Consider the following 24892-nt stretch of genomic DNA (forward strand, 5'->3'; position numbering starts at 1 on the left):
TTAGCATAAAACGTTTAGCACATACAAGTCAGAGATTTATCTTGTTTTACTGTAGCTTTATCTGAAAAAACACATTTAGGAAGATTGATTAAAGTATGTAGCTAATTGGCATTAATTTACCTTGAAAAAGAGAGCTAACTTTTGGGAGGAGTTAGTTTTGTTTCCCTCTCATTAAAATGACTAACAGGTTCTGCTGACAATCTCTCTGACAAGCATATGGCCTTCCTAAGTAGTGTTTTACTGCTTAACAGTTTATTGAACAATAGCGTATTGTATAACCAGTATGCTGTACTGCATTACACGCTAATGTGTAATAGGCATTAGTGCTTGTATCAATTTCCATGGTGGTGTGGCAGTTTCAAAGAGTAACCCCAAAGAAAAAAATAATCATGATTGCCTGACAGCCTTTGCTCTCGGAAGCAGTGTATTCAAGCTTTGAAAGTTGGTGGTTTTCTTTAGTATATTTTGAACAGCTGAAACATGATTTTTCAAAATAAATAATGAAAGTTGTATGATCACCAGACTTTGGCCATGTCTGCTAAATGGAGAATAAACATAATTTTCATCAAGACAGTGCTGGTTTTTTGGGTTTCTTTGGGGTTTGGTTTTTTTGGTTTGCTTTGGGGTTTTTTAATGCTTTTTGCCACAGCCTGGTTTACCCTGCTGTCTCTGTTTGCTCTTTTGGCTGCAAATGCTGGACCTAGTGTTGTGAGTTTCTTGGAGCTGAACAAAAGCTTTGCCTGTCTTTGTTCAGAAGACAGGATTTCAAGCCTCACACTCTGTATCACTCACGGCATTGAGTGGTAAAACATCAAATATAGAGCATGTACGGAGAAATGTGTTCCCTCCTCTCCTGGAGCTAAGGCACATCAGCTCCAGAGTTTCAGCCCTTGCAGTTCCCCTTGCTTAAAATCTCTCTCTTCAGGACCTCATTAGAATTAAAATACAGCATGCAGACTTCCAAGAGGTGTTTTTGTTCAGGTTAAGCATGGGGCACTGGATGGAATAATTCAATCATCCCTTTTCTATTTCCTTACTCTAGTTTTCTTGACCATCATGAAGATCTTGTGAGCTGGGCTCAGCAGCTTTGCCCCATAGGTCTCAGGGGTCTCTTGAAGGATAAACTTGTCCTGCTTTCCATTTGTTCTGTAAAATGGCAAGGAAGTTTCCTTCGGGAGGAAAAATCTGCCTAGTGAGCAATCTGCAGGCTGAGTACCAGCCCGGATCGCTGCTGGCAATTGCCTCAATGTACGTGAGATGTCCACTTGGCTGTGAACAGCTCATGTGGCAGCCCTGCGCCCGGTACAGGAACAACTCCTGCTGGTTTCCTCTGCAATTCGGGTTCACATAGAGGCGAAAGCAGAGATAGGCCAAAAATACCTTTGAAGAGAATTCCCCTGCATCATCAAATTATTAAATTACTTATGTATTGTGGTCTAAGCTCTGCAGCGTCTGAGGTCTTGGGAGCGTTTCTGGTTGACGCTGTAACTCCCTTAATTTTCATCGTCTTGCTTATTGTGATGACGTGTAGGATTCTACCTGGCTGAACATTTTCCTGCTTTTTGGAAATGACCCATGTGTAGGTCACATCAGTATGAGAGTTATTAGCTAGCTAGGCTGTTCTGTACTTGATCTAAAAACATAAAATAAAAATTAGTAAGACACTATCTGGAAAGATCCAAATAGAGAGGCTATGGACATTTCCAAAAGGATTATTCTGAAAATGCTGCAAGTGGGAGCCTGAGAGGGGAGTGTGTGTGTGTACACCTCAGGAATGAATGAGTTAAACTATCAGAGCAGAATAGCTATTGTTTTTATTTCATATAGATAATTAATATGGTAAAGGTAAAGTAATAATAATCTGTAGCAAAATAATTCCTTGGCCAGTAAAATACAAGTTAAATTTCTGTTTTGGATGTGGTATGTATTTTGTATCAAACATCTAAAATGAGTGTAGACAAGCCAAAATCAAAATAGCTGCTAATTTACATAGTGGTCAGCTATGGTGACAGTATATTTAAGCCACAAACAGCTTATAAAAATGCAGGCTACGTAGTTTGGTGCTTGAAACTGACTCTTCAGCATTAGCTCATCAAGATTCAATACCATTGCCAATGCTGGGGGAAGGGGTAACTCTGAAATGTAATAGAGCAGTGCCATACGACCGGTAATTATTTTAGAGCACTGAGGAGAAGGTTAAATAGCAGAGATGTTGAATTTTTTCTTTCTAGTATTGGGGTGTGGAAAATGTGTAACTGAATTAAGTCTCATAGTTCATGTTAACCTCTGTGAAGCATGTGTGATTGCTCAATGTTTAGGCAGCACTTAAAAACTGGACAGTACATTATTTTCTCAATTACTAATAATAAGCATTCCTAATACTAGCTGGTTTCAGTAGGTTGTGCAAGCTTTTTGATGGCTATCAACTTGGGTATGTCTGGCACATTAAAAGCATTGCACTTACATAACAGAGAGATCTAAGAATATAGAAATTGGAAAGCACATGCAAATAAGACTTGCACCACTCTAGCCATTAACTTCTGTTTATTTTCATTGTAATTGAAAGCTGTCTTTCAGATGAGCAGCTTTTTTATTTGGCCTGAGGAGATGATATTTTCGTGAGAGAAATCACATATAGGCATAAGCATGTGATGAATTGCAATTGAAGTTTGTATTTGTAACCAATGAGGTATTGGAATGAAACCCAGCCAGCTTTCCTTAGTAGTCACGTAATTCAGGTAATGCATGCCCGGGTGAATCCTAAAGGCTATGCAGAGTTACAGCCACAGCCACCCCACACACACGTATGTTCTGCATAATTAATTCATCCCTGTTCCCAAGCAGCAGAGGACTGCTCCTTTTTACTATTCTGTTTTTAAGTATCCTCATATGCCATATAATAGTTTATTTTTAAAGGCTCATCACTTGCACTTGCAAAAATTCTATTCATGTAATACTATTTTACACTGATGGACATTAATTTGGCATAACACTTATATGTATGTCTGGAGAATGTATTTATATATGGATTACTTTAAACAGCAGGAAGAAATCAAAAAAGGTGTTCATGTAAATGAAAACAATCATATAAGATTATCTAATGGGATACTATTAATTGATTTTTCCTACAGGGAAGAGTTAATACTCTAATCTATGCATGTAGTCAGTATGTATATTTTGAGATGGTAATACTTTGCTCCAGAGGCTGAAGAAATCGGCTAGTCACACGATAGGTTCCTGTGCTGTGCTGCTTAACATCCAGGCAGCATCACCTTTGCTTCATTGAGAGTTTATAGTTAAGTGCATTTTCATCAGGGGATGTCTTTGCAGGATTCAAGGGCCTCACTGAAGTTATCTTATATGACACCCTTTTGGCCAAGTCAGCAAAATGTCTCAATGTGATTATTTAAACCAACCTCAGCTGCTCTGACACAAACCAGTCCACTGGCAAAATAAAGGCCCAGTAGTAATCACTGTCTTTAGATAGTATTGTTTTGTGTGTGTGAGAGAAGACTCTATAGGATTTGATACAGACAGGATTACCTTATTTTACACAAAATCCTTGTTTCCATTTTTATGTGTACAGACATAATTAGTTTCAAGCATGTAAATGGCCATTTACTGAACAGCTATATTTTTATTTTTAATCTTTTTTTTAATGGCTGAATTCTACTTGATAAGTGGAAGGCAGTTCCTGTCCTTGCCTTTCTCCTTCCATGAGCTGGTCAAGGCACTTCTGGACCCTGTGTAGGTTTTGTGATTCTTCGTGAATTCTCTATTTGTTCCCCATTAAACAGTTAACTTTCCTTTGTAGGTGGAAAGTCTCATGGTAGTTGATTAGTACATATGATCTTTCATTTAGGAATTATTGAACCGATCTATATGGTAATGATGTTCTGCTATTTGCATTTAAATTAGATGAATTATTTATCAACTATCAAGCATATCCCTAAAGTATTGCACAGTAGACTTAATACTTCATGAGATTATTTTCTAGTGTTTTTCTTCTTACATCACATATGATTTTGATCTATGAACAAAATAATCAGTATTTATCTAGGTAGTATGTTAAAATTTCAAACGTTATAAATTAATATTTTTAAAATCTGTTATGTGATTGGGTTTAATAAGAAAGGAAGCGTTCCAAACTTTACCAGCCTTGCACAGGTTGGTGAAAAGAATGTTGTTTTATGACTATTTGATATAACACTGTAGTTACCATGATCAGTAAGATTGTCAAGATGTTTATTTGCTTGTTATGAACACAGCTGTTAAAATGTTTGTGGTTCAACCCAAGGACTAAAAAATTGTGAAATACGAGAAGTAAATGTAGGATCGCACTTGTTATAAGTCACTTCATTTATTGTGCTCATGCTTGCTTATATTCCAGTTTTGCCTTGCTTATGGGACAGTATACATCCATGTTCTTAATTTTAGATTTCCCTTATGCTTCACTTTATTGACATTGACCTACCTACAGCTGCAGCTTAAGCCTTTAAAAACATGCAGAATATTTTACTCTGAAGATATTAACTAAGAGCTTTTAAAAGATTTTTATATATATTGTAAATGTTTAGTCCTCTACCAAGTAATTGTGATTGATTCAGGGGGAAAAAAAGAAATTAAAACCTGCCTAGTGGTGGATGCAAGTGTACCAAGATCTTAGCTCTGTATCTGCGTAATTTTAAATGGAGTCTGCAGCACTGGAGTTATTAGCGTTGTATTTGCCTGAATGCCTGTAGGGGATTATGGTCTCCATCAGGTGTTGTGGCAGTGTCCTCCTGAGCTTTGCCAGGAACTGGTTTCTGTACCTCCAGCTCACCAGAAAAAGACATGGCAGGCTGTTGACGGAAAATGGTCAGGCAAAGGTCTGTATCACCCATGTCTGCCTGGGGAGCTCTGGCAAGAAAAGAGTTCTGGAACTGTCGTGGTTGCCCAAAGTATTTGGTCGTCATCTGAGCCGATGTGGGAGTGGAGTTGCCTATTTCTTGTTTCTTCCTTGCCCTCCACCTTCAAATGTATTTCAAGTCAGAGTGTGTTCTCCAGATTTAGGACCTGCCAAGCTTAATCATATCTATTTTTAATCTCATTATGTGTATCCTGCTAAGGTATGCCCACTATGCTGACTTCAACATTGATACTAAAGAACACTTGCCTATTTAAATTTTAGTTGTCCCAGGTGCATGTGTACAAGAACCTGTCAAAAAAAGCATGAAGAGAAAATTTTCCCCTTGGAAATTTTCCCCTTTTGGTAGCAAATTTCGTTGCACTGGGGAAAAGGTCTTCTGGCTTGTTTAAGACACAAGATGCTGGACTAGTCATGCATGGTTTACTGTAGGGATTCCTGTAATAAGAAGGCTGTCCTCACTATGGAATTTTCTTCCAGGAAACACAGAATTTTAAAAAGAAACAGTGTAACAGTCAATTTTACATTGTAGGCTGGAAAAATGTGTGGAAGCTAAAGAGGAACTAGAGGCAGATCTTTATAACCGGTTTATTTTGGTGCTGAATGAAAAGAAAGCAAAGATAAGAAACTTACAGAAGTTGCTGAATGAAGCTAAAGAATCTGCAGCAGATGCCAAAAGTACAAGGTATTTCTTAATTTTCCTGAGTTTCTTGGTATCATACCTGATGCATATTTTAGTTTAGTTTCCATTTCTTTGATACTAACAGTGAGTGACAGTTCTTCCTGGCTAAGTGCATGGTTATCCAAAACAATGCTGTTAGTCATGAAAGCAGAGGATTCTTTTTGATGTCACTGGAAATAGCAGCGTATTGCTTTGGATGCTGTAGCCAGGAATGAAATATCCAATGAATCTATCTTCTTTTTTCTGTTAGGTTGCAGTTGATTTTCCAATCAGAGTATGTCTCTGCCATTTCCACAGATGGTAATTTCATATGTATTCTCCCTGAATTATTTGATTCCTTTTGTCCTTTGGGAAACAAGCATATCTGAATATTTTTATGTACTTTTTATTTCAAAAATACCTGGAGTCATTCTAATACTACAACATACCTTAATTTGTTTGCTGTCCTGCTATTTTTATCCTGCTTTTTTATATCTTAACTTACCTTTTATTGTCTGTTGTTGTATATGAATATGCTAAGCTGTTCAGCATGGGGACTCCCATGAAGAAAGTCTTGAAAGAGTTGGGATTGTTCAGCCTCAAGAGGAAAAGGAATGGGGGAGACCTATTTCAGCCTTCCCATACTTAAAGGGAGCTTACAAGAAAGATGGGGACAGACTTGTTAGCAAGGCCTGTTGCAATAGGACAAGGGGTAATGCTTTTAAACTAAAAGAGGGTAGATTCAGACTAGATCTAAGGAAGAAATATTTCACAGTGAGGGTGGTGAAACCCTGTCCCAGGTTGCCCAGAGAGGTGGTAGATGCCCCATCCCTGGGAACATCCCAGGTCAGGCTGGACGGGGCTCTGAGCAACCTGCTCTGGTTGAACATGTCCCTGCTCACTGCAGGGAGGTTGGACTAGATGGCCTTGAAAGGTCCTTTCCAGCCCAAACTATTGTATGATTATATGTTGATGTGTATCAGCTTGCATTGCCTAATAATTATAAATTCTGTGCAGAAATAATAGGTGCCAAAGATGTGCTTTTTTTTTTTTTCCTACTCCTTTTTTTTCCCCCTAGGGATAGTGTAGCTACCATTCAGGTGGCTACAGGGAGAGAGAATGAATATGATGGCAGCACTGATGAGGAAAGTGACAATTTAGCACGGACCTCCTTACCATCAGGTAAGATAGAATGTATTGTCTTTGGGGAATATCATGGACAGACCAATCACTTATCTGAATATACCTTAATGAAGACAAAATGCTACCTGACAGATTGCTCTGTGACAAGCCAACCTGCAAGCCTTAAAAATATCTCTCTTGAAGCAGAGTATAATACTGGCATTTTCAAATTAGACAGAGGAAGTTTAAAAGCATGTTGTACAAGTGAAGGTACTGTCATTTCTTCCAAAATGACAAATTACATACTTTGCAGAACTAATGACAGACTGAACAGTATCTGAACCATCAACAATTCCATTTTAAATTCTAGGAATCATGATGTGTATGCAATGATTGCAAAAATGTAAAATGTAGTTCCTGACAGTTTCAATAGTGTTTAACAAGGGAGAAGGTTTAACAGCTATAAAAAGAGCTGTGTGCATAAATGGAATAAAAATGTATTTATAGCAGAATTAGTTTAATTTGTAAGTAAATTTTTGGCCTCATGAAGATGTTCCTGAAACTTAATTTGACTAATTTTTCCAGGACTCTAGACTTGTAGGGTGTATGTGATACAGCAATTGTCCATTCTACAATACAAGATATTTAACTGTGAACCATAAGAAATTTTGGCATATTTTGGCAAACTATTAGGAATATATAGGACAAATGCTATCAAAGTTTTTAAACTGCATTAATACTTGATGTACAGTTTTTTATATGTATATATATACACACTATTATAAGTGTGTGTGTGTGTGTATATATATATACATATATATATATATATATATATATAAAAAAACTTCCCCTCAGGTCTGCAAAGTTTGCTATGGATTCTCTCACTGGAGCTTTCTATTTCCACCATAGGTAAAGGTAATCAAGACAACAACTTGTTACAACAGTTTACTGTGCATACTGGGAACCAGAAGTGTTCAAGACCCTGATACCAGTGGTATTCAGCTTTGTAACGCATATGTTCCTGTTTGTTGAGGATTTTCTGGTGTAATAGGAAGTAGGCAGAGCTTCAGACAAATTCAGAAAGTTGCAACCGTGGAAAGAAACAATTTTATTTTGTACTATGCTCTTCAGTTCAGACATCTTTGCTTTCAAGTGGTATTTGGTCAGTTCAGATAATGTGGGAAGAAATACTTTCTATTTAGTGGAAAGGCAAGGAAAAGTGGAAGGTGTTGGTTCTTTTGTTGGATTCAGTAGGACTTAACTAGCTCAGTGAGAGTTTTGAGATAGACATACATATTTAAAAATGAAAACAAACTCCGACGGTCCTACTCAAGCAATCATGAGGGACTGGACTGATCAATGTTATACGGAAGAAATAGCAACGATTTTTATTTGAGTTGTAAACAAAAATGTGCTTTCTGTTGCCTTTGAGGGATACAGTACTGAACATTTTGATCATGACTAGAGACTTATTTCAACTGCAAAATTTGCAAATCATGTGAAGACTATAAACTTAATCCTTTGGGTAACACACTCAAGTTGTTCAAGGTAATGGCATTCTTAAATCTGCACAATGAGTATCATTTAGTTCAGTTGATACTCTTCCTCTGTACACAGATTTCTCTTTCCATGAACAATAGAAAAGCACAGATAGGAGCTGAAATCTTAGTGTGGTCTTTTCACATACAAAAAGAAGTCTGAGGCAGACTGTGTTGCTATGAAGAAGATAGTGATTCAGGGATGAAGGACATGAGCAGATAATGAAGCTCTTAGCTACATCAGACATCAAGGACTGTAAGGCATAAAAGATAGTTCAGATAATGTTTGGATTTTTTCTGTTTATCTTAGTTTTTCTATCTCTTAGTCCAACGTTACATTTCTTTTTCTTCTGGATTTAAAATGTCATTGTGTGGGTTGCAAGAGTCGATGAGAATTAGAAGATCTTTAAGAATGTTTCAGTAGATAGTGGTGAAAGCCACAATCAAGAGAGATCATAATTTAAAAACTAATTTGAAGGAAAGTGAAGGCATATGTGTATAGGCACACATAGACACATAATAAGTGTACATTTGTATATGTACACCTCCAAAATTTAAAAAGTGAGAAGCTGATGCTGCTTGTCATAAATGAACAGTAGGGACTGCAGAAGATGGATGAAGAAAGCCACACGATATAAAGACAGAGAATGTCAGGCCAGGAGGTAGAAGGCCAATGACCAGTCTGCAAGTCAGTTGAGAACGCATATACAGCTGTTATTGGCCTATTAGTGCAATGATTAAAAAATCAATTGTAATTGAAAAAGCAGCTGTCTTCATTACGTGCTTATGGTTTGTGTTTAGACGGGAAAACCAGGTGTAGTTGTGTTATAATGTAGTTCTGTTCTAGCAGCTAAGGGGGATGTGAAACAGCAGCTGTGAAATCTAGACATTTTAAAATTAGCTGGTGAGGATATGTTGAACTGCAGAGTTTAAAAATCTGGCGAGGGATTTTTCTTAACCACCAATAACTGCTTTTCTTCTAGAATTTTTGAGGCACTGAGGGTGTTCTGGGGATTTGGAAAAAAGCTGCTAATATTTACCCACAGAAAAAGTAAATGAAATGGCACAACTAGTTATGGGTGTATCAGTCTGGTGTTGATCGAACGGAAATATTGGAACAAGACTCAGTGAAGAAAAATATTAAGAAAGTGAGTAAGAATGTTAATTGCAATTTTTGTGAAGGTGCAGAAACTGGAGGTTGAAAACTAGGTACTCATGTCTTCTGTGAGGTGATTACCAGCTAGTTGATCAAGGTAAAATTAGTAAAGTAATAGACTGACTTCCACGAGATATCATGCTGCACTACATTTTATTCAAGAAATTAGAACATGGAAAATATAAATGAAATTTATGAGTCCTTGTATCTGTGGAGTGTGAAATTGAAGATAATTTATATAAACCAATTTGGATTTTGTGATACACCAACTATAAACAAAATGTATGCATTCTAACACAGTATAATGCCATGCTTTCCAGTACTTTGACAGCTATGCTTTACTTGAGAAAACCAACAAAGTCTCAAGTTTCGCTTTGTCTAGCTCCTTCTGCCACATAAATTTGGGTACCTCCAGGGATTGCCATCATCTCCAGGCGAACCCATCTAGCAAAGCCAAGAGTTACTTAGACAACATTTGCACTCTGCTCTATATTGCACCCATTCTGGGACGGTGGCTTGGTCCTGCCTGGCCTTAAAGGAGCCAGCTTGGCTTTAGCCGCATTAGTTAAGATTCATAGAATGGTTTGGGTTGGAAGGGACCTTTAAAGGTCGTCTAGCCCAACCCTCCTGCAATAAGCAGGGACATCTTCAACCAGATCAAGTTTGCTATGTCAAGTTTGGACATCCAGATGTGAAGAAAAATATCAATGTCAATGCTAGAAAATTGGGGAGAATAAGGTTGTGATAACAGTGGAGGGATTAGCAAATTATTTAAATGAAATGTTGAGAAGGGTCTTAAGTGATCATTTTTTTCATGGCCTAAAAGAAACTACATTGCAAACTGATGTCATTGTCTTGATGGTCTTTCCATACAGCAACTATAGGTATTTAATGAACTTGAATAACTGGAACTTAACATTAAACAAAGACAAAAGTGGGACGTTATTTCTGACAGGGTAATTAACTCTTGGAAGAATTTGAGCAGGTTATAATGGGTTCTGTCCATCCCTGCCCGTGTTGAAATAGTGGTGTCATGCTTTTAATAAAAAGACAAGATCTTGTTCATATTAGCATGAACTTAAAATAAGTACACAACCTACGTTATGTTCAGCATTGCAAATGGCTGTTACTATGACAGCTTCTCCTCTATAGCAGCAGATGAATTGCAGAAGAAAACCTTTTCTTGTGTATTCTACAAAAATGGGCTTACTCATGCATGAATACTCAGCAAGGCTATTGGGTAGGTTTTCAACCTCTGCTCAGCAGGCAGTTACATTTATTTGTTCAGCCTCAGAAAAATTTTCTGTAGAGGTCTTTTCCCTGCAATAGCAGTTAAACTGTAACCTAAAACTTTACCTAAAAATGTAGATTTTTGGCACTTGCAGTACCATTTGTAGATATGAATTATGGTTTACTTTTTGACAGCAGTTTTTACTTCATGGCTTAAAGCCAAAATCAACTGAAACATGGTAGTTTTTTTCTGTAATCTACACACTGATGTAGTTAATGCTTTGTGTTGTAAAAGAACAAATTAAAATTGAATTAGTAGGTATTTTACTGTAAAGCTTTCAGGAAAACAACTGATGTATATGAGAAGTAGAACTTTTAGAAATAGTACAACTAAATCTAAACTAGATTTGGAGGGGGGAGGGGATAAAACCGGGCTCACTAGAGTTGAACCTAGGGGTAGGTTGAAATCGATAGCCCAGCTCAGGTGCATCTACACCAAAATGCACGCAGCATGGGCACCAAACAGGAGGAGCTGGAAGTCATTGTGCAGCGCGACAGCTATGACGTAGTTGCCATCACAGAAACATGGTGGGATGCTTCTCATGACTGGAGTGCTGCAATGGATGGCTATAAGCTCTTCCGAAGGGATGGGCAGGGAAGGAGAGGCGGTGGGGTGGCTCTGTATGTTAGGGAGTGTTTTGATTGCATAGAAATCGAAGATTGTGAAGACCAAGTAGAGTGCTTGTGGGTAAGGATGAGGGGGAAGGCTAATGAGGCAGATATCCTGCTGCGAGTCTGTTACAGACCACCCAACCAGGATGAAGACACAGATGAGACATTCTATAAGCGACTGGCGGAGGTCTCGCATTCACTGGCCGTTGTTCTTGTGGGCGACTTCAACCTACTGGACATCTGCTGGAAGTATAACACGGAAGAGAGGAAACAATTGGGAGGTTCCTGGAGTGTGTGGAGGATAACTTCCTGATGCAGCTCGTGAGTGAGCCCACCAGAGGAGGTGCCTTACTGGACCTGCTGTTTACAAACAGAGAAGGACTGGTGAGAGATGTGGTGGTCGGAGGCCGTCTTGGGCTTAGCGACCACGACATGATAGAATTCTCAGTTGTGAGCGAAGTAAGGACAGGGGACAGCAAAACTGCTACCATGGACTTCCGGAGGGCAGACTTTGGCCTGTTCAGGTCACTGGTTGAGAGAGTCCCTTGGGAGACAGTCCTGAAGGACAAAGGGGTCCAGGAAGGCTGGACAGTCTTCAAGAAGGAAATCTTAAAGGCACAGGAGCAGGCGGTCCCCATGTGCCATAAGAAGAGCTGGCGGGGAAGGCGACCAGCCTGGCTGAACAGGGAGATTTTGCTGGGACTCAGGGAAAAGAGGAGAGTTTGTTATCTCTGGAAGAAGGGGCAGGCAGCTCAGGAAGAGTACAAGGATGTCGTTAGGTCAAGCAGGGACAAAATTAGAAAGGCAAAAGCCCAGCTAGAGTTCCGTCTGGCCACAGTCGTAAAGGATAACAAAAAATGTTTTTACAAATATATTAACAACAAAAAGAGAGCCAAGGAGAATCTCCATCCCTTACTGGATATGGCAGGGAACATTGTCTCCAAGGACGAGGACAAGGCTGAGGTACTTAATGCCTTCTTTGCCTCAGTCTTTAATAGCCAGTCCAGGTATCCACAGGGTATTCAGCCCCCTGAGCTGGAAGACTGGGATGGAGAGCACAATGTACTCCTCATAATCCAGGAGGAAGCAGTCAAGGACATGCTAAACCACCTGGACACCCACAAGTCTATGGGGCCTGATGGGATCCACCTGAGAGTACTGAGAGAGCTGGCGGAGGAGCTTGCCGAGCCACTCTCCATCATTTATCAGCAGTCCTGGTTAGCAGGGGAGGTCCCAGAAGACTGGAGGCTTGCCAATGTGACGCCCGTCTACAAGAAGGGCCGGAAGGAGGATCCTGGGAACTACAGGCCTGTCAGCCTGACCTCTGTACCGGGGAAGATTATGGAGCGGTTGGTCTTGAGAGTGCTTACAGGGCACCTGCAGGACAACCAAGGGATCAGGCCCAGCCAGCATGGGTTCATGAAAGGCAGGTCCTGCTTGACCAACCTGATCTCCTTCTATGACCAGGTGACCCACCTAGTGGATGAGGGAAAGGCTGTGGATGTTGTCTACCTGGACTTTAGTAAAGCCTTTGACAGCGTCTCCCACAGCATTCTCCTGGAGAAACTGGCGGCTCGTGGCTTGGACAGGTTTACTCTTCGCTGGGTGAGGAACTGGCTGGATGGCCGAGCCCAGAGAGTTGTGGTGAATGGCGTTAAATCCGGCTGGCGGCCGGTCACAAGCCATGTTCCCCAGGGCTCGGTTCTGGGGCCGGTCTTGTTCAATATCTTTATTGATGATCTGGATGAGGGAATCGAGTGCTCCCTCAGTAAGTTTGCAGATGACACCAAGTTGGGTGGGAGTGTTTATCTGCTGGAGGGTAGGAGGGCTCTGCAGAGGGATCTGGACAGGCTGGATCGATGGGCAGAGGCCAACTGTATGAGGTTTAATAAGGCCAAGTGCAGGGTCCTGCACTTTGGCCACAACAACCCCACGCAACGCTACAGGCTTGGGGAGGAGTGGCTGGAGAGCTGCCCGGTGGAAAAGGACCTGGGGGTGCTGGCTGACAGCCGGCTGAACATGAGCCGGTGGTGTGCCCAGGTGGCCAAGAAGGCCAACAGTGTCCTGGCCTGTATCAGAAATAGTGTGGCCAGCAGGAGTAGGGAAGTGATTGTGCCCCTGTACTCAGCACTGGTGAGGCCGCACCTTGAATCCTGTGTTCAGTTTTGGGCCCCTCACTACAAGAAGGATGCTGAGGTGCTAGAGCGTGTCCAGAGAAGGGCAATGAAGATGGTGAGGGGTCTGGAGCACAAGTCTTATGAGGAGCAGCTGAGGGAACTGGGGTTGTTTAGTCTGAAGAAGAGGAGGCTGAGAGGAGACCTTATCGCTCTCTACAACTACCTGAAAGGAGGTTGTGGCGACGAGGGTGTTGGTCTCTTCTCCCAAGTAACTAGTGATAGGACAAGAGGAAATGGCCTCAAGTTGCGCCAGAGGAGGTTTAGATTGGATATTAGGAAAAATTTCTTCACTGAGAGAGTGGTCAGGCGTTGGAACAGGCTGCCCCGGGAGGTGGTGGAGCCACCATCTCTGGAACTGTTCAAAAAACGTGTGGATGTGGTGCTTCAGGACATGGTTTAGGGGACATGGTGGCACTGGATTAATGGTTGGACTTGATGATCTTGAAGGTCCTTTCCAACCTAGTGATTCTGTGATTCTGTGAACTTTTATAAATCACACAGAATCACAAAATCATTAAGGTTGGAAAAGATCTTTAAGTTCATCAAGTCCAACCCAGTAATACTGTATGTCTTTATATATAACAGCTTTGTTCATCATGCCATTGAGCATGGGTGAAATTTATTTGACATACTGGTTAGGATTTTGTGAATGTGAGATTGAAAAAGCCACACAACTCCTGCTTTCACGGCAGTTTAATAAATTCTTTAGCAGCAGCTATATATTATGTGCCAATTTCTTCTAAATGCCTATGAGCTCTTGTTTGAGAGTTTCTGCTCTGAAAGGAGGACAGGAAGGAAATCCTTCTACTGTTAAGCAGTTCTTCATGAACAGGAAGGTATGACTGTTTCTTGGGAGCAGGAGGAGGTTGTTTTTGGTTTGTTTTGTTATTTGCTTTACTCCAGGGTTGGGGTAAGATTCTAGCTGAGCCACCAATAGTTTTTACTTTCACTACTGATACTTTAACAAAGTTCCAGCAACTTTGCAGGCATTTCACACATGAGACTGCTGATGTGCTGTCTCGTTGTTTCACTCCTCCCTCACATGTTGCATCTAGTCTTGCACTTCAACTCTTTAATCAAATATCTGATAATTTGTTTTGCTTCACCGGTGTCTAGCATTTTTAGGATCATCACTTTTGGTTGGGACCTCTAGGTTCTGTGACAGAAAGAATGATACACCCACAGATGAGAAGCACCTGGAACAGACTTGGGAAGATTACAGAGAGATATTGATTGGAAAAAGACTGTAGTTATTTTCATGTTCTATTGCCAACAGGACCTGATTTTTGTTGTTTTTTCTTATTTTGGAAAAAAAAAAAAAGGTGGAAATTGCCAGTCTGTATTTGTCTTAACCCACAAGAGTTGACTTGGTGACTCAGCATGTTGCCACCACACTGATGCAAGAAGTTTCTGTCATTTTAGAATGCAGAAACCCTTATTCTGGCTAAGAACAATCCAAAACCCAACCCAGCTGGTACTGATTCCTCTTTCTTCTGCTCGGTGCTAAGTTTTACTGTTAGTATTTACTCTAGCTATTAAGTCCTTTCTCCTAGGAGACCTAAAATGACAGTAAGATTATCAGACTAAAAAAACGTCATTTGATGTCCTGATTAGCTATCATGTCTTTGTCATACAAATGAAAGCCCTTTATTAATTGAAAAATACTTTGGTAGTCCATATGTCAGGAAGCTTTTAAAACAGGAATAAGGGTTAGATAAACATTCACCCTTTCTGTTTCCTTCCCAGGAGCTTGAAAGGTAGATGAATGGTAATAATTTCCCTCTTCACAGTGTTTGGAAGACTACCAGAGAGGAGAAGGTTACTTCTCCTTCCCAGTATATGATGAAACTGCAGGGAAAGATGTTATATACTGAAATCTATGAAAGATATGAAGGATAATATAGTAGGTGGGAGGTAGGCAAGGGAAGAATTTATTTTACAATTTCTTATTGTTTTTTTCAGTTGCAATGCTATTATATGTGTCTGCCTATAGACAAAACAAGGCTACTGGGTACCAATTTAGTCATCTTGCTTTCCCTCTATTTTATTTTCTTTTGCGCATGAATTTCTTAGCTGTGTTTTACATTTAAGTCAGTGGAAGTTACTGCCTCTTGGGGTAAAAAAGGATCTGGCCAGTTGGATTAAATGAAATTTTATGTTCTGTGTTTCTTGCCACATGTATGGAAATATTCCATATTAAGTGAATCCTCAGACTTCCAATGTTCATACTTTTCAACATGTTTGATGATAAGGACAGATTCAAAACTGGTTCTAATAAACTTGTTATGTGCCCGAAATAAATAAGAGCAAGCACCTTGCCTTTTCCACTGTTTTACTATGCAAGTGTCCTCGTCCCCTTCATTCAAGTTCCTGCCTTGGGGATTATGTGTCGTGCCTGGAGGAGGCTATGGCCCTTTAAATTTAATTAGTTCTCTTGTGTAGTCCAAACCACTGATGGCTTGATGCTGCTGGTTAATAAGCTTTGATCAAAGTTATTAAAAAAAAAAAAAAGCCTATTATAACAGCACCCGACTGTGCTGTACAGTTAAAGTTCCATCTGTGAAGGCTCCTCTTCTAAAGCCTATTTTAAGGACTTTTAGAACTTGGCCATTTTAATTGACTTCAGGCTTAAATTATTATTTTATTTTCCTGTCAAGCTACAATTAGAAATGGTTTATCCCAAGGAATAATCTAATTTCCCTTTCCCTTAAAGCTGTAGATACATTTTTTTTTTTTTTCCTGAAACTTGGTGTTAATACTTTTTTTTTTCCCCATAACCGTATGGTTTTATGCCTGTAAAACATTTGCAGTTGCCAAACTGCTTTCCCTCTGTGTTGTACCAGGTGCCATGGTCAAAATGCATTTACAGCACAAGTATCCATATGTTTGTTCCATGTCCCTTTAAAAATCCTATTAGGAATATTGTATTAAGAGGCATTAATAAGGTATTAGTTTAAAATATTACTATGAAAGTTATCAAAACTGCTTATGCCTCTGCATACAGCTGCTTATTGTACATGCTTCAGTATTTAAAGTGATGTAGCTGAATGTAGTTGCCTCTAAATGAGTCATTATTTATTCGGTTGAAGTGATAAAATAACAGTGATGTAATTGTAATGGATTTATGCTTTGGCAAGACTGTTGCATATTACTGAATTTGGTGATTGATCAAAAAGTAGAGTACCTAATGACTACACTGCAGGTGAGGTGCAACAGCATTTACTAATACAAAATTACAAAATGTTTCTTGGTGTATTATCCACATATTATTAAACGTTACATGAGAGGGAACTTTATTTCCTTGGTGAGCTGTAAAAATTTTTGAAGTGTAATTAAAGCTCTGCTTAAATCATTAAATTAGCTGTCTTTATCAGATTTAAGTTAAATTGAAAGACTCCAATTTTAGAATCATTTCCAGTCCAAGTTGGAAATTCCAAACTTAGTCCACTTAACATGAATACTGGTTGGTTTTTCCTCCGCTTAAAAACAAAGCTAGTTTAAACAGCTCAGCAATGTACATTTCTAACAGAGGTGGAATAATTTCATATTTTTTATTTGGGTTGAATATATCTATGCACAGAGGAACAAATAACATAAAGTTCCAGTCATTAAAAAAATAAAAAAACCAAAATCAAAACCATTGATGAAGTACTACCTTTATAAATTTTATCTTCTTCCATGAATAAACAGGTTTTCCCCCTAAGGAAGTGAGCTGTCTCTATGTTTGTACCCAGCGTGCTGGAGTTCTAGTGTTCCCTGTATTTCTCTTCAAAATCTATTGTACTTTGCTACAGCTTGAGAACCTGGCAGTATTAAGCAGCATTAGGCAGAGATAACAAATCCTCATTGTATTCATGTGGAGTACCAACATGTTCCTGTGGGACACATAAAGGAAATACAGAGCCTTCTTCTGTTCTTGCTCATATTTCACACCAATTTGACATGTACCCAACAGGCTGTAATTAGACCAGAGCTGGACATAAATTCTGTTAGTCGAGGCACTTCTGCACTGAGCATGCACATTCTGATACTTGTTTCCTTTGCAATATCCTGTAACTTGACCATCTACAAGACAGCACTAATTCAGTGGGACTGTTTCTTTGTTTTCTCTTCTTCATGAACTACAGAAGACCTATTTCAACACCTGTTGGTTGAGAATGTAATTCATCAGTTGTGAAACTGTAGCATTAGTGGTGCTGGAGTGGTGCCATAAGCAGTCCTGCTCTGTTTCATCCTCCTTCAATAAAAAGTTAAAGAACAACTGCTTATCAGGTAAATAGGAAACTTCTGCTGGTCATCAATAACCTGCCTGGGGTAATCCCCATTCTAACACTTTTGTTTGTTCTTGTGCTTTTAAGTCACAGACTATATTTGTTTAGTGTCCACCTTAGTGGTCCTTTTGGGATCTGTTGTAACTAAAAGAACTAGCAATAATTATTCTTCTTATACCAAAATATGCTTCAATACATGTATTATGGACCATAGAAATTATGAAATGCAATGTACAGGGACAACGGTGCTTTATTTTCATCTGTGCAGACCTGCCAATGAAACCACTCTATCACACAGTTTCATTATGAACTTCATGCTACATGCCGTCTCTAAACAATTCTTTGAGTTGCAAGTCATAGGTCGGTTCACTGGAAGGTACAGTCAGAGGTTTACTTTTCCTGGGGGCTATTTTGGAAAGGTAAAGCTGAGCCAGACTTTTTTTTTCCCCTCCTTTGTTTTGTTTTGTTGGTTGTTTTTCTTTTTTATAAAGGATGTTTTACTTTATCATGAGTGTTACGGTTTAACTGCTTTTAGTGTAAATAATAATCAGGTCTAATTTAATGGGAATTTTTTATTTTGTGTTCAGTTCACACCATTTACTATGATAGTTTTCTTCTACATGTTTACAAAGCTAGGCATTTGCTTTTGGTGTCTGGATGATTTTATATAGATGTGTAATTCAGAGAGAAAGAAAATGCATCAAAAATATTTAAGTATACTTCATGATATATGGAAAACAAAACAATTCACATGCAAATAACACAATGTATTTGTATTCCCTTCCCTCTTGGAAATACGGATGTACTTTAGAAAGTTGATCTTGGGTTTAGCAGTATCAGCTCTTGGAGAAGTATCCTTTCATCAAAGAGAAGTATTGGTTCTTGAGAAAAATGGTTCCTGCAGCAGTACTGATAGCAAGTTTCTATAGTCCTCAACATTAGGATAAAAGCCCTTATCTTCAGCTATTGAATAGGCTGCATATCAGTGGCAACCAACAAAGCCCGGATATAGATTCTTGCAGACCAGAGTCTTGTGTTTTTGCCATCATGACTTGAAACCTGTGGCTCCTGCACATTTTCTAACAGCTCTTCTCACTTTAAGATGAATGTTTCATAGGTTGTCTTCTTAAAATTCATGTTTCATGTGTGTTTTGTCATGGCTGGCAGCGACTGAAGCAGTTGAAAGTTTCCACTGCTATTTACCCACAGTAATTTTTTTGCACAGCAACAAGCTTCTACTTCTGAATTTTGGATGTTGCTTTCTCTATCACAAAATGTTGGAAAGATTTTTACTGTGGACAGCTGTGTAACATTCACTGTAATAATTCTCTTAATTACTTCCCATCTGTATTACAATGTCTCATTCAAGCAAACAGCCTATCTTGATTAAAAGCTGGGTTGCTGAAGATTGCACTATAACCTCTGGTTATTTCCTTGATTTATTACTTTTCCAGGTTAAAGCATGCATCCTTGTTTTTACCTTGAAATTTTCTCAACTAAACTTCACACTGAGTCTGGTAGTTCTTTCCTAGATTTGAGAGTTGGTCTCTCTGTTTGGGTTTGCTTGCTGTAGCCCTTTTTTGTTTCTTCAAACTCAGTGAATCTTTGATTGGAAACAGCTTACACCTAAAGAAATGTCAAAATCTTCATACTATATAAAATAAGAATGTGAAAAGATTTTATTTTCTTTTAATCCTTCAAAAGCCTTCCGTTAAGAAGGAAATCCCTTTGCTCTGTGAGTTAAAAGTAAACTTTTAGCTTAAACTCCCCTAAACTTTTTGTGTTTGGATTTTTGGCGGTTTGTGGGTTTTTCGTTTGGTTTTGTTTTTTTTTTTTACTTCTCTCCTTTTCTATCCTGCATGTTTTACTGGGTATTTTCATTATTTATTACCACCTCAAGTAATAGGTGCTGTCATAAAATGACTTTACTATTTGTCCTTTAGCTTTTGTTTGTAAAATAGCACATAGATCAATCTAAAAGATACTGAAGGTGAGGCATTAAAACTGTATTGGAAAAAAGTTGCTTTAATTAATAGAAACCCTAAATGATAGCTCTAATTTATACACAAATTCCACATAAGTCATTTGGCTTGATGCCAGATTTGTTGGAAAGTAGTTTTTTGTTGAGCATTGTACTGGAAAGCTGAGAAGTTCCTTTTCATCTTTAGGATGAAAGACTGTCCTCCAGGACCCTTTTCCTCAATCTGCATAACACTACATACATCGCATACACAAGTTTCATGTAGAATATTAGGCATTTGTAAAACTTAGAAGGGAAAAAAATGGCTTTAATAATTCAGAGATAGTAGGCAAATGACATCTGTAATTATTACTCCAGTTTTTATAGTCCGTTTCACTATATTCTGCTTGGTTTTAAATATTAACCTGAGCTTGTTGATTTATGCTCCTTTACGTACAGCAGGCCAGATGATCTCATAAAGAAGCTATCAGTTACAAAGCTATCAGTTCAAGGAGATCAAATGTTAATTTACACACTCTGAAAGACAGCTTACTCACATGTGACCTGATGGAGGAGAGACATTTTCAAAACTAGAGCTGTCAGCAGTATCTTACTAGTTTTTTGACCTACTGTATGAATTAAGGGGAACAAAAGATATAATGCTAAATCAAAAATACTGTAAACTCTGTCTTTTGCTGTTTTTAATTGGATGAAGATTAGAACCCAACATATCTGAAACAGGAAAAGAATATATTTCCTCATGCTTACACATGCCTCATTTTATTTACAGAGTTACTTATACTTTTCATTTATTTTAGTCTGGTATGAGACATGTAATATGACAACTGCTAACCCTCTGTAAAGAGCAAATGGCAATTCTTGAGGTTCAGAGCTTTACATATACATAAAGACAGGTGCAAAACCCACTCTCAAATATTTTGCAGTATATGCAAGATCACTTTTTACTGTACTTATTTTAAATGTCTTTAAAGATACGTGTTCAGATAAAGTGATGATATGGGTCTGTGCATCCTGAATGTGTCTCCTGTGTCATAGAAGCTAAAGATCTAACTTTAAAAAGGGTAGATTTAAATAAAAGCATGATCAGAGATATATCTGCACTTTTCATCCCCGGTTCACAAGTCTTTACTTAGTGTCAGTTTTTCTGATATTCCTGTGAGACAGCAGTTAGTAGGTGTGATCTTGATCACTTGGAACTAATCATCATACTGAAATCACTGGGCTTTCTTTTGTATTGTTCATAAATTTAAACCTAGTAATTCACCTTGCCTAAGAAAGTATCACTGTAGTTAAGCTGCTAACCTTTTTTTCCCCTGTAGCTTATAAAAATGTCATTAATAGCTCATTTTTAATTCATTACCAATCCTGTCAGCATGTAAAAAAACACACAATCACTCTTTTCATACAAACAAAATTTGGATGCTCAGTGAGCTACCCAGTACCCATTGTTCTAGAAATTTGTGCATACATTTTGATATCTAAATATAAACTGAGTGCCCATTTTTAACTCTTTTTTTTTAAGGAATGTGGCTTAAAATATAGGTCTTAGCTCTTTGTGTAAATACCAATTTTGTCCAAAATTAGCAATATTAAAATGAAAAAGGTACATTAGCATATGTTTATCTGTACCAGTATTTTGGAATATACTAATATAATAAAAATTTAAAATTGACAGGTAGTTCATAATAGTATTTCTTAGCCTCTCTTAACCAAATAAATGCCTCAATTGCTTGAAAAATACAACCAAAACAAATTAGTCAGCAGTATTGATGTCCATGGCAGAAAATCAGTTTACAGTGCCGAGTTCAAATGCCTCTCACTTTACTGACAGGGTGTTCTTTTGTTTAGCTTGAGAGGAGAGTTTATTTTTTATTTAGTAAAAATATTAAACTTCCTAGCACAAAAATGAATACGTACTTCATTGGCAACTGTGCTAATAGCTAATAATCTCAGGTTTTAAGAATGACCAAAGTAACTTCCATTATTTCATTAACTAATCAGTCCATAGCTTGTAAAGTTATTGCATGCAATCAATTCAAACAAGACCAAAAATTTCAAATCTCTTATGCCCGAACTTCTGTGGAGAAGACTGTTGTGTTCAGTTTTGGCCACCTCCAGAAAACAGAATGGCCTGAGTGGGGTGAACAGTAAATGTGAGTTGAGGAGGAGGAACTGAGTGGGAAAAATGTAGAATGCAGGAAAACAAGGAGAGACTAAACTCTATATAAAGTTACATTTAATATCAGCATTTTATGCTGGTTTAACTTCTTGTCCTCATATCTGAGGTCTGTAGATTACCAAAGAAAACTGCTGATACTGCACAAATCCCTGTTACGTAAGCTTTTGACAGTAAAACACTGGTTTGTATTCAGCACTACCTTTCTGCAAATCACAGGAGCATTTTGAGTAATTTTTATACCTGCCACCACATTAATTTGTTTTTCTCATCTTCCTCTCACCATGCTCCTTCTTTTGCCTACACCCTTGTCATTAGTTAACCCATTTATGGCAGTAAATTAATTCTTGTGTCTGTAAGGAACTTATCTGTTTCAAATGGAGAAATAAACTCAACTTGTAAGAGAACACTTCCCAGTAGTGCTTTTGCTGGTAAGTTCAGCTCTACTTCAGCAGCTGCGACTTTGAATCTTCCAGATGTTTACCTGGATAAACTATTGTTTTTGCTTATACAGTGCTGTCCTTAGATTTCTATCTGCTGATACAGCAAACTGCAGCGCTCTCCAATTCAATAAGGCAAAAGCAGTCTGGAAGCAGCCATACTGTGAGCTGTTGTCTCAGCCAAGAAAAAATAACTCTTTAATCTATAGCCATGAGTTGAATTCTCACAAGGATACTCATTACTTAGGTTCCTGGGAGAGAAGGGTCAGGTCATGAGTATCTGATTGCCAGCAATTTCCTTAAGACCTTTCCTGGGAAACATATGAGGCAAGCAATCGGAAGGCTTTGGAGTAGGAGTTGAGAAACACTATGTGAAACAAAGGGGTTAACCTGTTTGTAACCTCCAGGAGTTCTTGCATAAGGGTGATGTTAGCATTCTGGGCGCTCCTGCTTGCTTAAGGTCATTTTAATTTTCTTCTACCATTTCTATGTTTTGTGAATGCAGCTCATTTGCTGAAGACAAAGTAATTTAAAAAAAAATCTAGGCAAAAACTTAAATGCAAAAAAAAGCTGTTGTCTATTCCATATTTGAAAGTAGTTTACTTCATTATACCTCAGCAAATGTTAACTTCTTTAGTTACACATAAAACTTGGTCTGTTTTAGGAACAGTATCATTAACTATATGGTTCACTGGTAGCTCATCACTCATGCTGAAAGCTTCAAAACATGTTATAGGCAATCTTTAAATTCAAACAAGACTTTCAGAATTTTGATGAAGGTGAAAGCTTCACTGGTCTTTTTTAAGAGGTGAAGAGAGAGAGCACATTGTAAAAACACCTAGTCACTTCCCTGAAGTTGCCCCATGGCCCAGGACATGTGGAAGGAATATGTCTCACAGCAAAAGGGAGAAATTGGGGACACGTCTCTGAGAACTGAGAACTGGCTTCTTGCATCACTGATCAGTGTATGCTAAGAGGAATGTAAACGAAGCAGATAGCAAAACGTATGCCTTCTTGTTTGAAACAGCATATGTAGCATTATATGACAGAGAATCTAACTGCTAGATTGTGCAGTAAGAAGGAGCATTCAAAGTGGGGAACCCCACAGGCAACCTTGGGAAAAATCTCATAGACGTGCTGTTTTTTCCAAAGTAGTTGCATTGTGTGAACCATTGTCCTTTGTTAATTAAGATACTTTGTTCTTGGCTTCCAGTGACTTCTGGATTTTAAATGTGAAAGGTTTGCAGCATTTTTATTGGGATTTCCAGAAACACCGTACTGATAGGGGAAAGAAAAAAAAATTATGTACTATATGAACAGGAAAAATCCCTCAAAATCCGCAAAACAAAATTGTGCGTAGATCTCCAATGCCTGTGGTTTTTTACCTGGCTGCTTTTCTTGGCATGTAATTGCAACACGGTATATAACAGTTCATTTTATGTTTAGTCCTAGTGCTAAACAAAGCTTAGTATAACAAGGGCTTTCATTTGACAAAAATCACCTGCTTCTCTCTTTGCTGTGAAACATCACTTATATTAATTGCTTGGCATCAGCTTTCACCTGTGTCCAAAGATGAATCCTCATCCGCAGCTTATTCAAACACTGCTCCTCGGTTCAAATTAGCATTGAGAGCATTCAGTTCATTGCTTGTTCCTTGGCGAAGGTCTGTCACTTACTCAAAGTTTGCTTTAACTGAGACTGATTGTAGACTGCCCGAAGACTCAGTTCCCCACTTTCCTCACTTGACAACAGCAAATCTGAGTCAGAATTCCCAGTGCTCAGTTGTTTTAAACCACGTAGCAAGGTGTGCTTAATAAACCTCCCTGACAAAACACTGCTGTGTGTTTGTGAGGCTGCTTTGTGAGAAATGAGCCTTTATGCAGGAGACTGAAAACATGTTGATGCTTGTCCTGCAGCTGAAGCTGCTTGTAAATTGTATCTGATTTGATTTTGGTTCTGTTCAGCAAAAAGGTCAACTACAGTATTGTCATTTACCTTGATTTTAAAAATAAAATTCTCACTGGTATAGCTTAGCCCTTTCTTTAAAAGAAATTTATAGCGTTAGCAGGTGAGTTATCATTGGGATACAGCACCATCAAATTTAGGACTACGGTTGAATTATTAGAGCCAGAATGCTCAGTTAACTGGGTGGTGATTTATTACTGACTTACATCAGTTAAGACTCTTGTCTTGCGTGTGTTAGAGTAGCACATAAGAACTAAGTGGATTTTCAGGAATATTACTGACATGGCCAGTTGGCTTACTGCAAAACAGTGGAAGTATGCAGCCATGGGGGTCAAAGAAGATATAACACATGCCTCACACACAAGCAGAGGAGGAACAGCACTGAAGAGTGTCCTCTGTGCAAGAAAGTCAAAAGGTTCGGGCGTAAACAGAGGATAAAGGAGAAAGAAGTATGAATGGTTAATTTTTGAGAAAAAGGATCAGGAGTGACTTTGGTGCTGATCTAATTGAATGCCTTTGGCTGTTGATTTAATGGCAGGGGAAGGGTGATGGTAAGCTAAGCAAATGTCTGCTCAGCCTTTTGGTAATTATGGCTGT

At 38.6% G+C, this 24892-nt stretch overlaps 1 protein-coding gene across 1 annotated transcript in view; it reads left to right on the plus strand.

Annotated features, from left to right (window-relative positions):
* Positions 1-24892, plus strand: part of XRCC4 (X-ray repair cross complementing 4) — a gene marked incomplete at its 5' end in the record, with an annotated part of 167907 nt that overhangs the window by 64907 nt on the left and 78108 nt on the right. The window contains 2 exons of the mRNA XM_082013451.1: positions 5439-5591; positions 6646-6749. Coding sequence (XP_081869577.1) covers positions 5439-5591; positions 6646-6749 — 257 coding nt within the window. The remainder of the gene's footprint in view (positions 1-5438; positions 5592-6645; positions 6750-24892) is intronic.

Source organism: Phaethon aethereus (assembly GCF_964289735.1).
Source record: "Phaethon aethereus genome assembly, chromosome: Z".
In the NCBI taxonomy this organism is placed as follows: Eukaryota; Metazoa; Chordata; class Aves; order Phaethontiformes; family Phaethontidae; genus Phaethon; species Phaethon aethereus.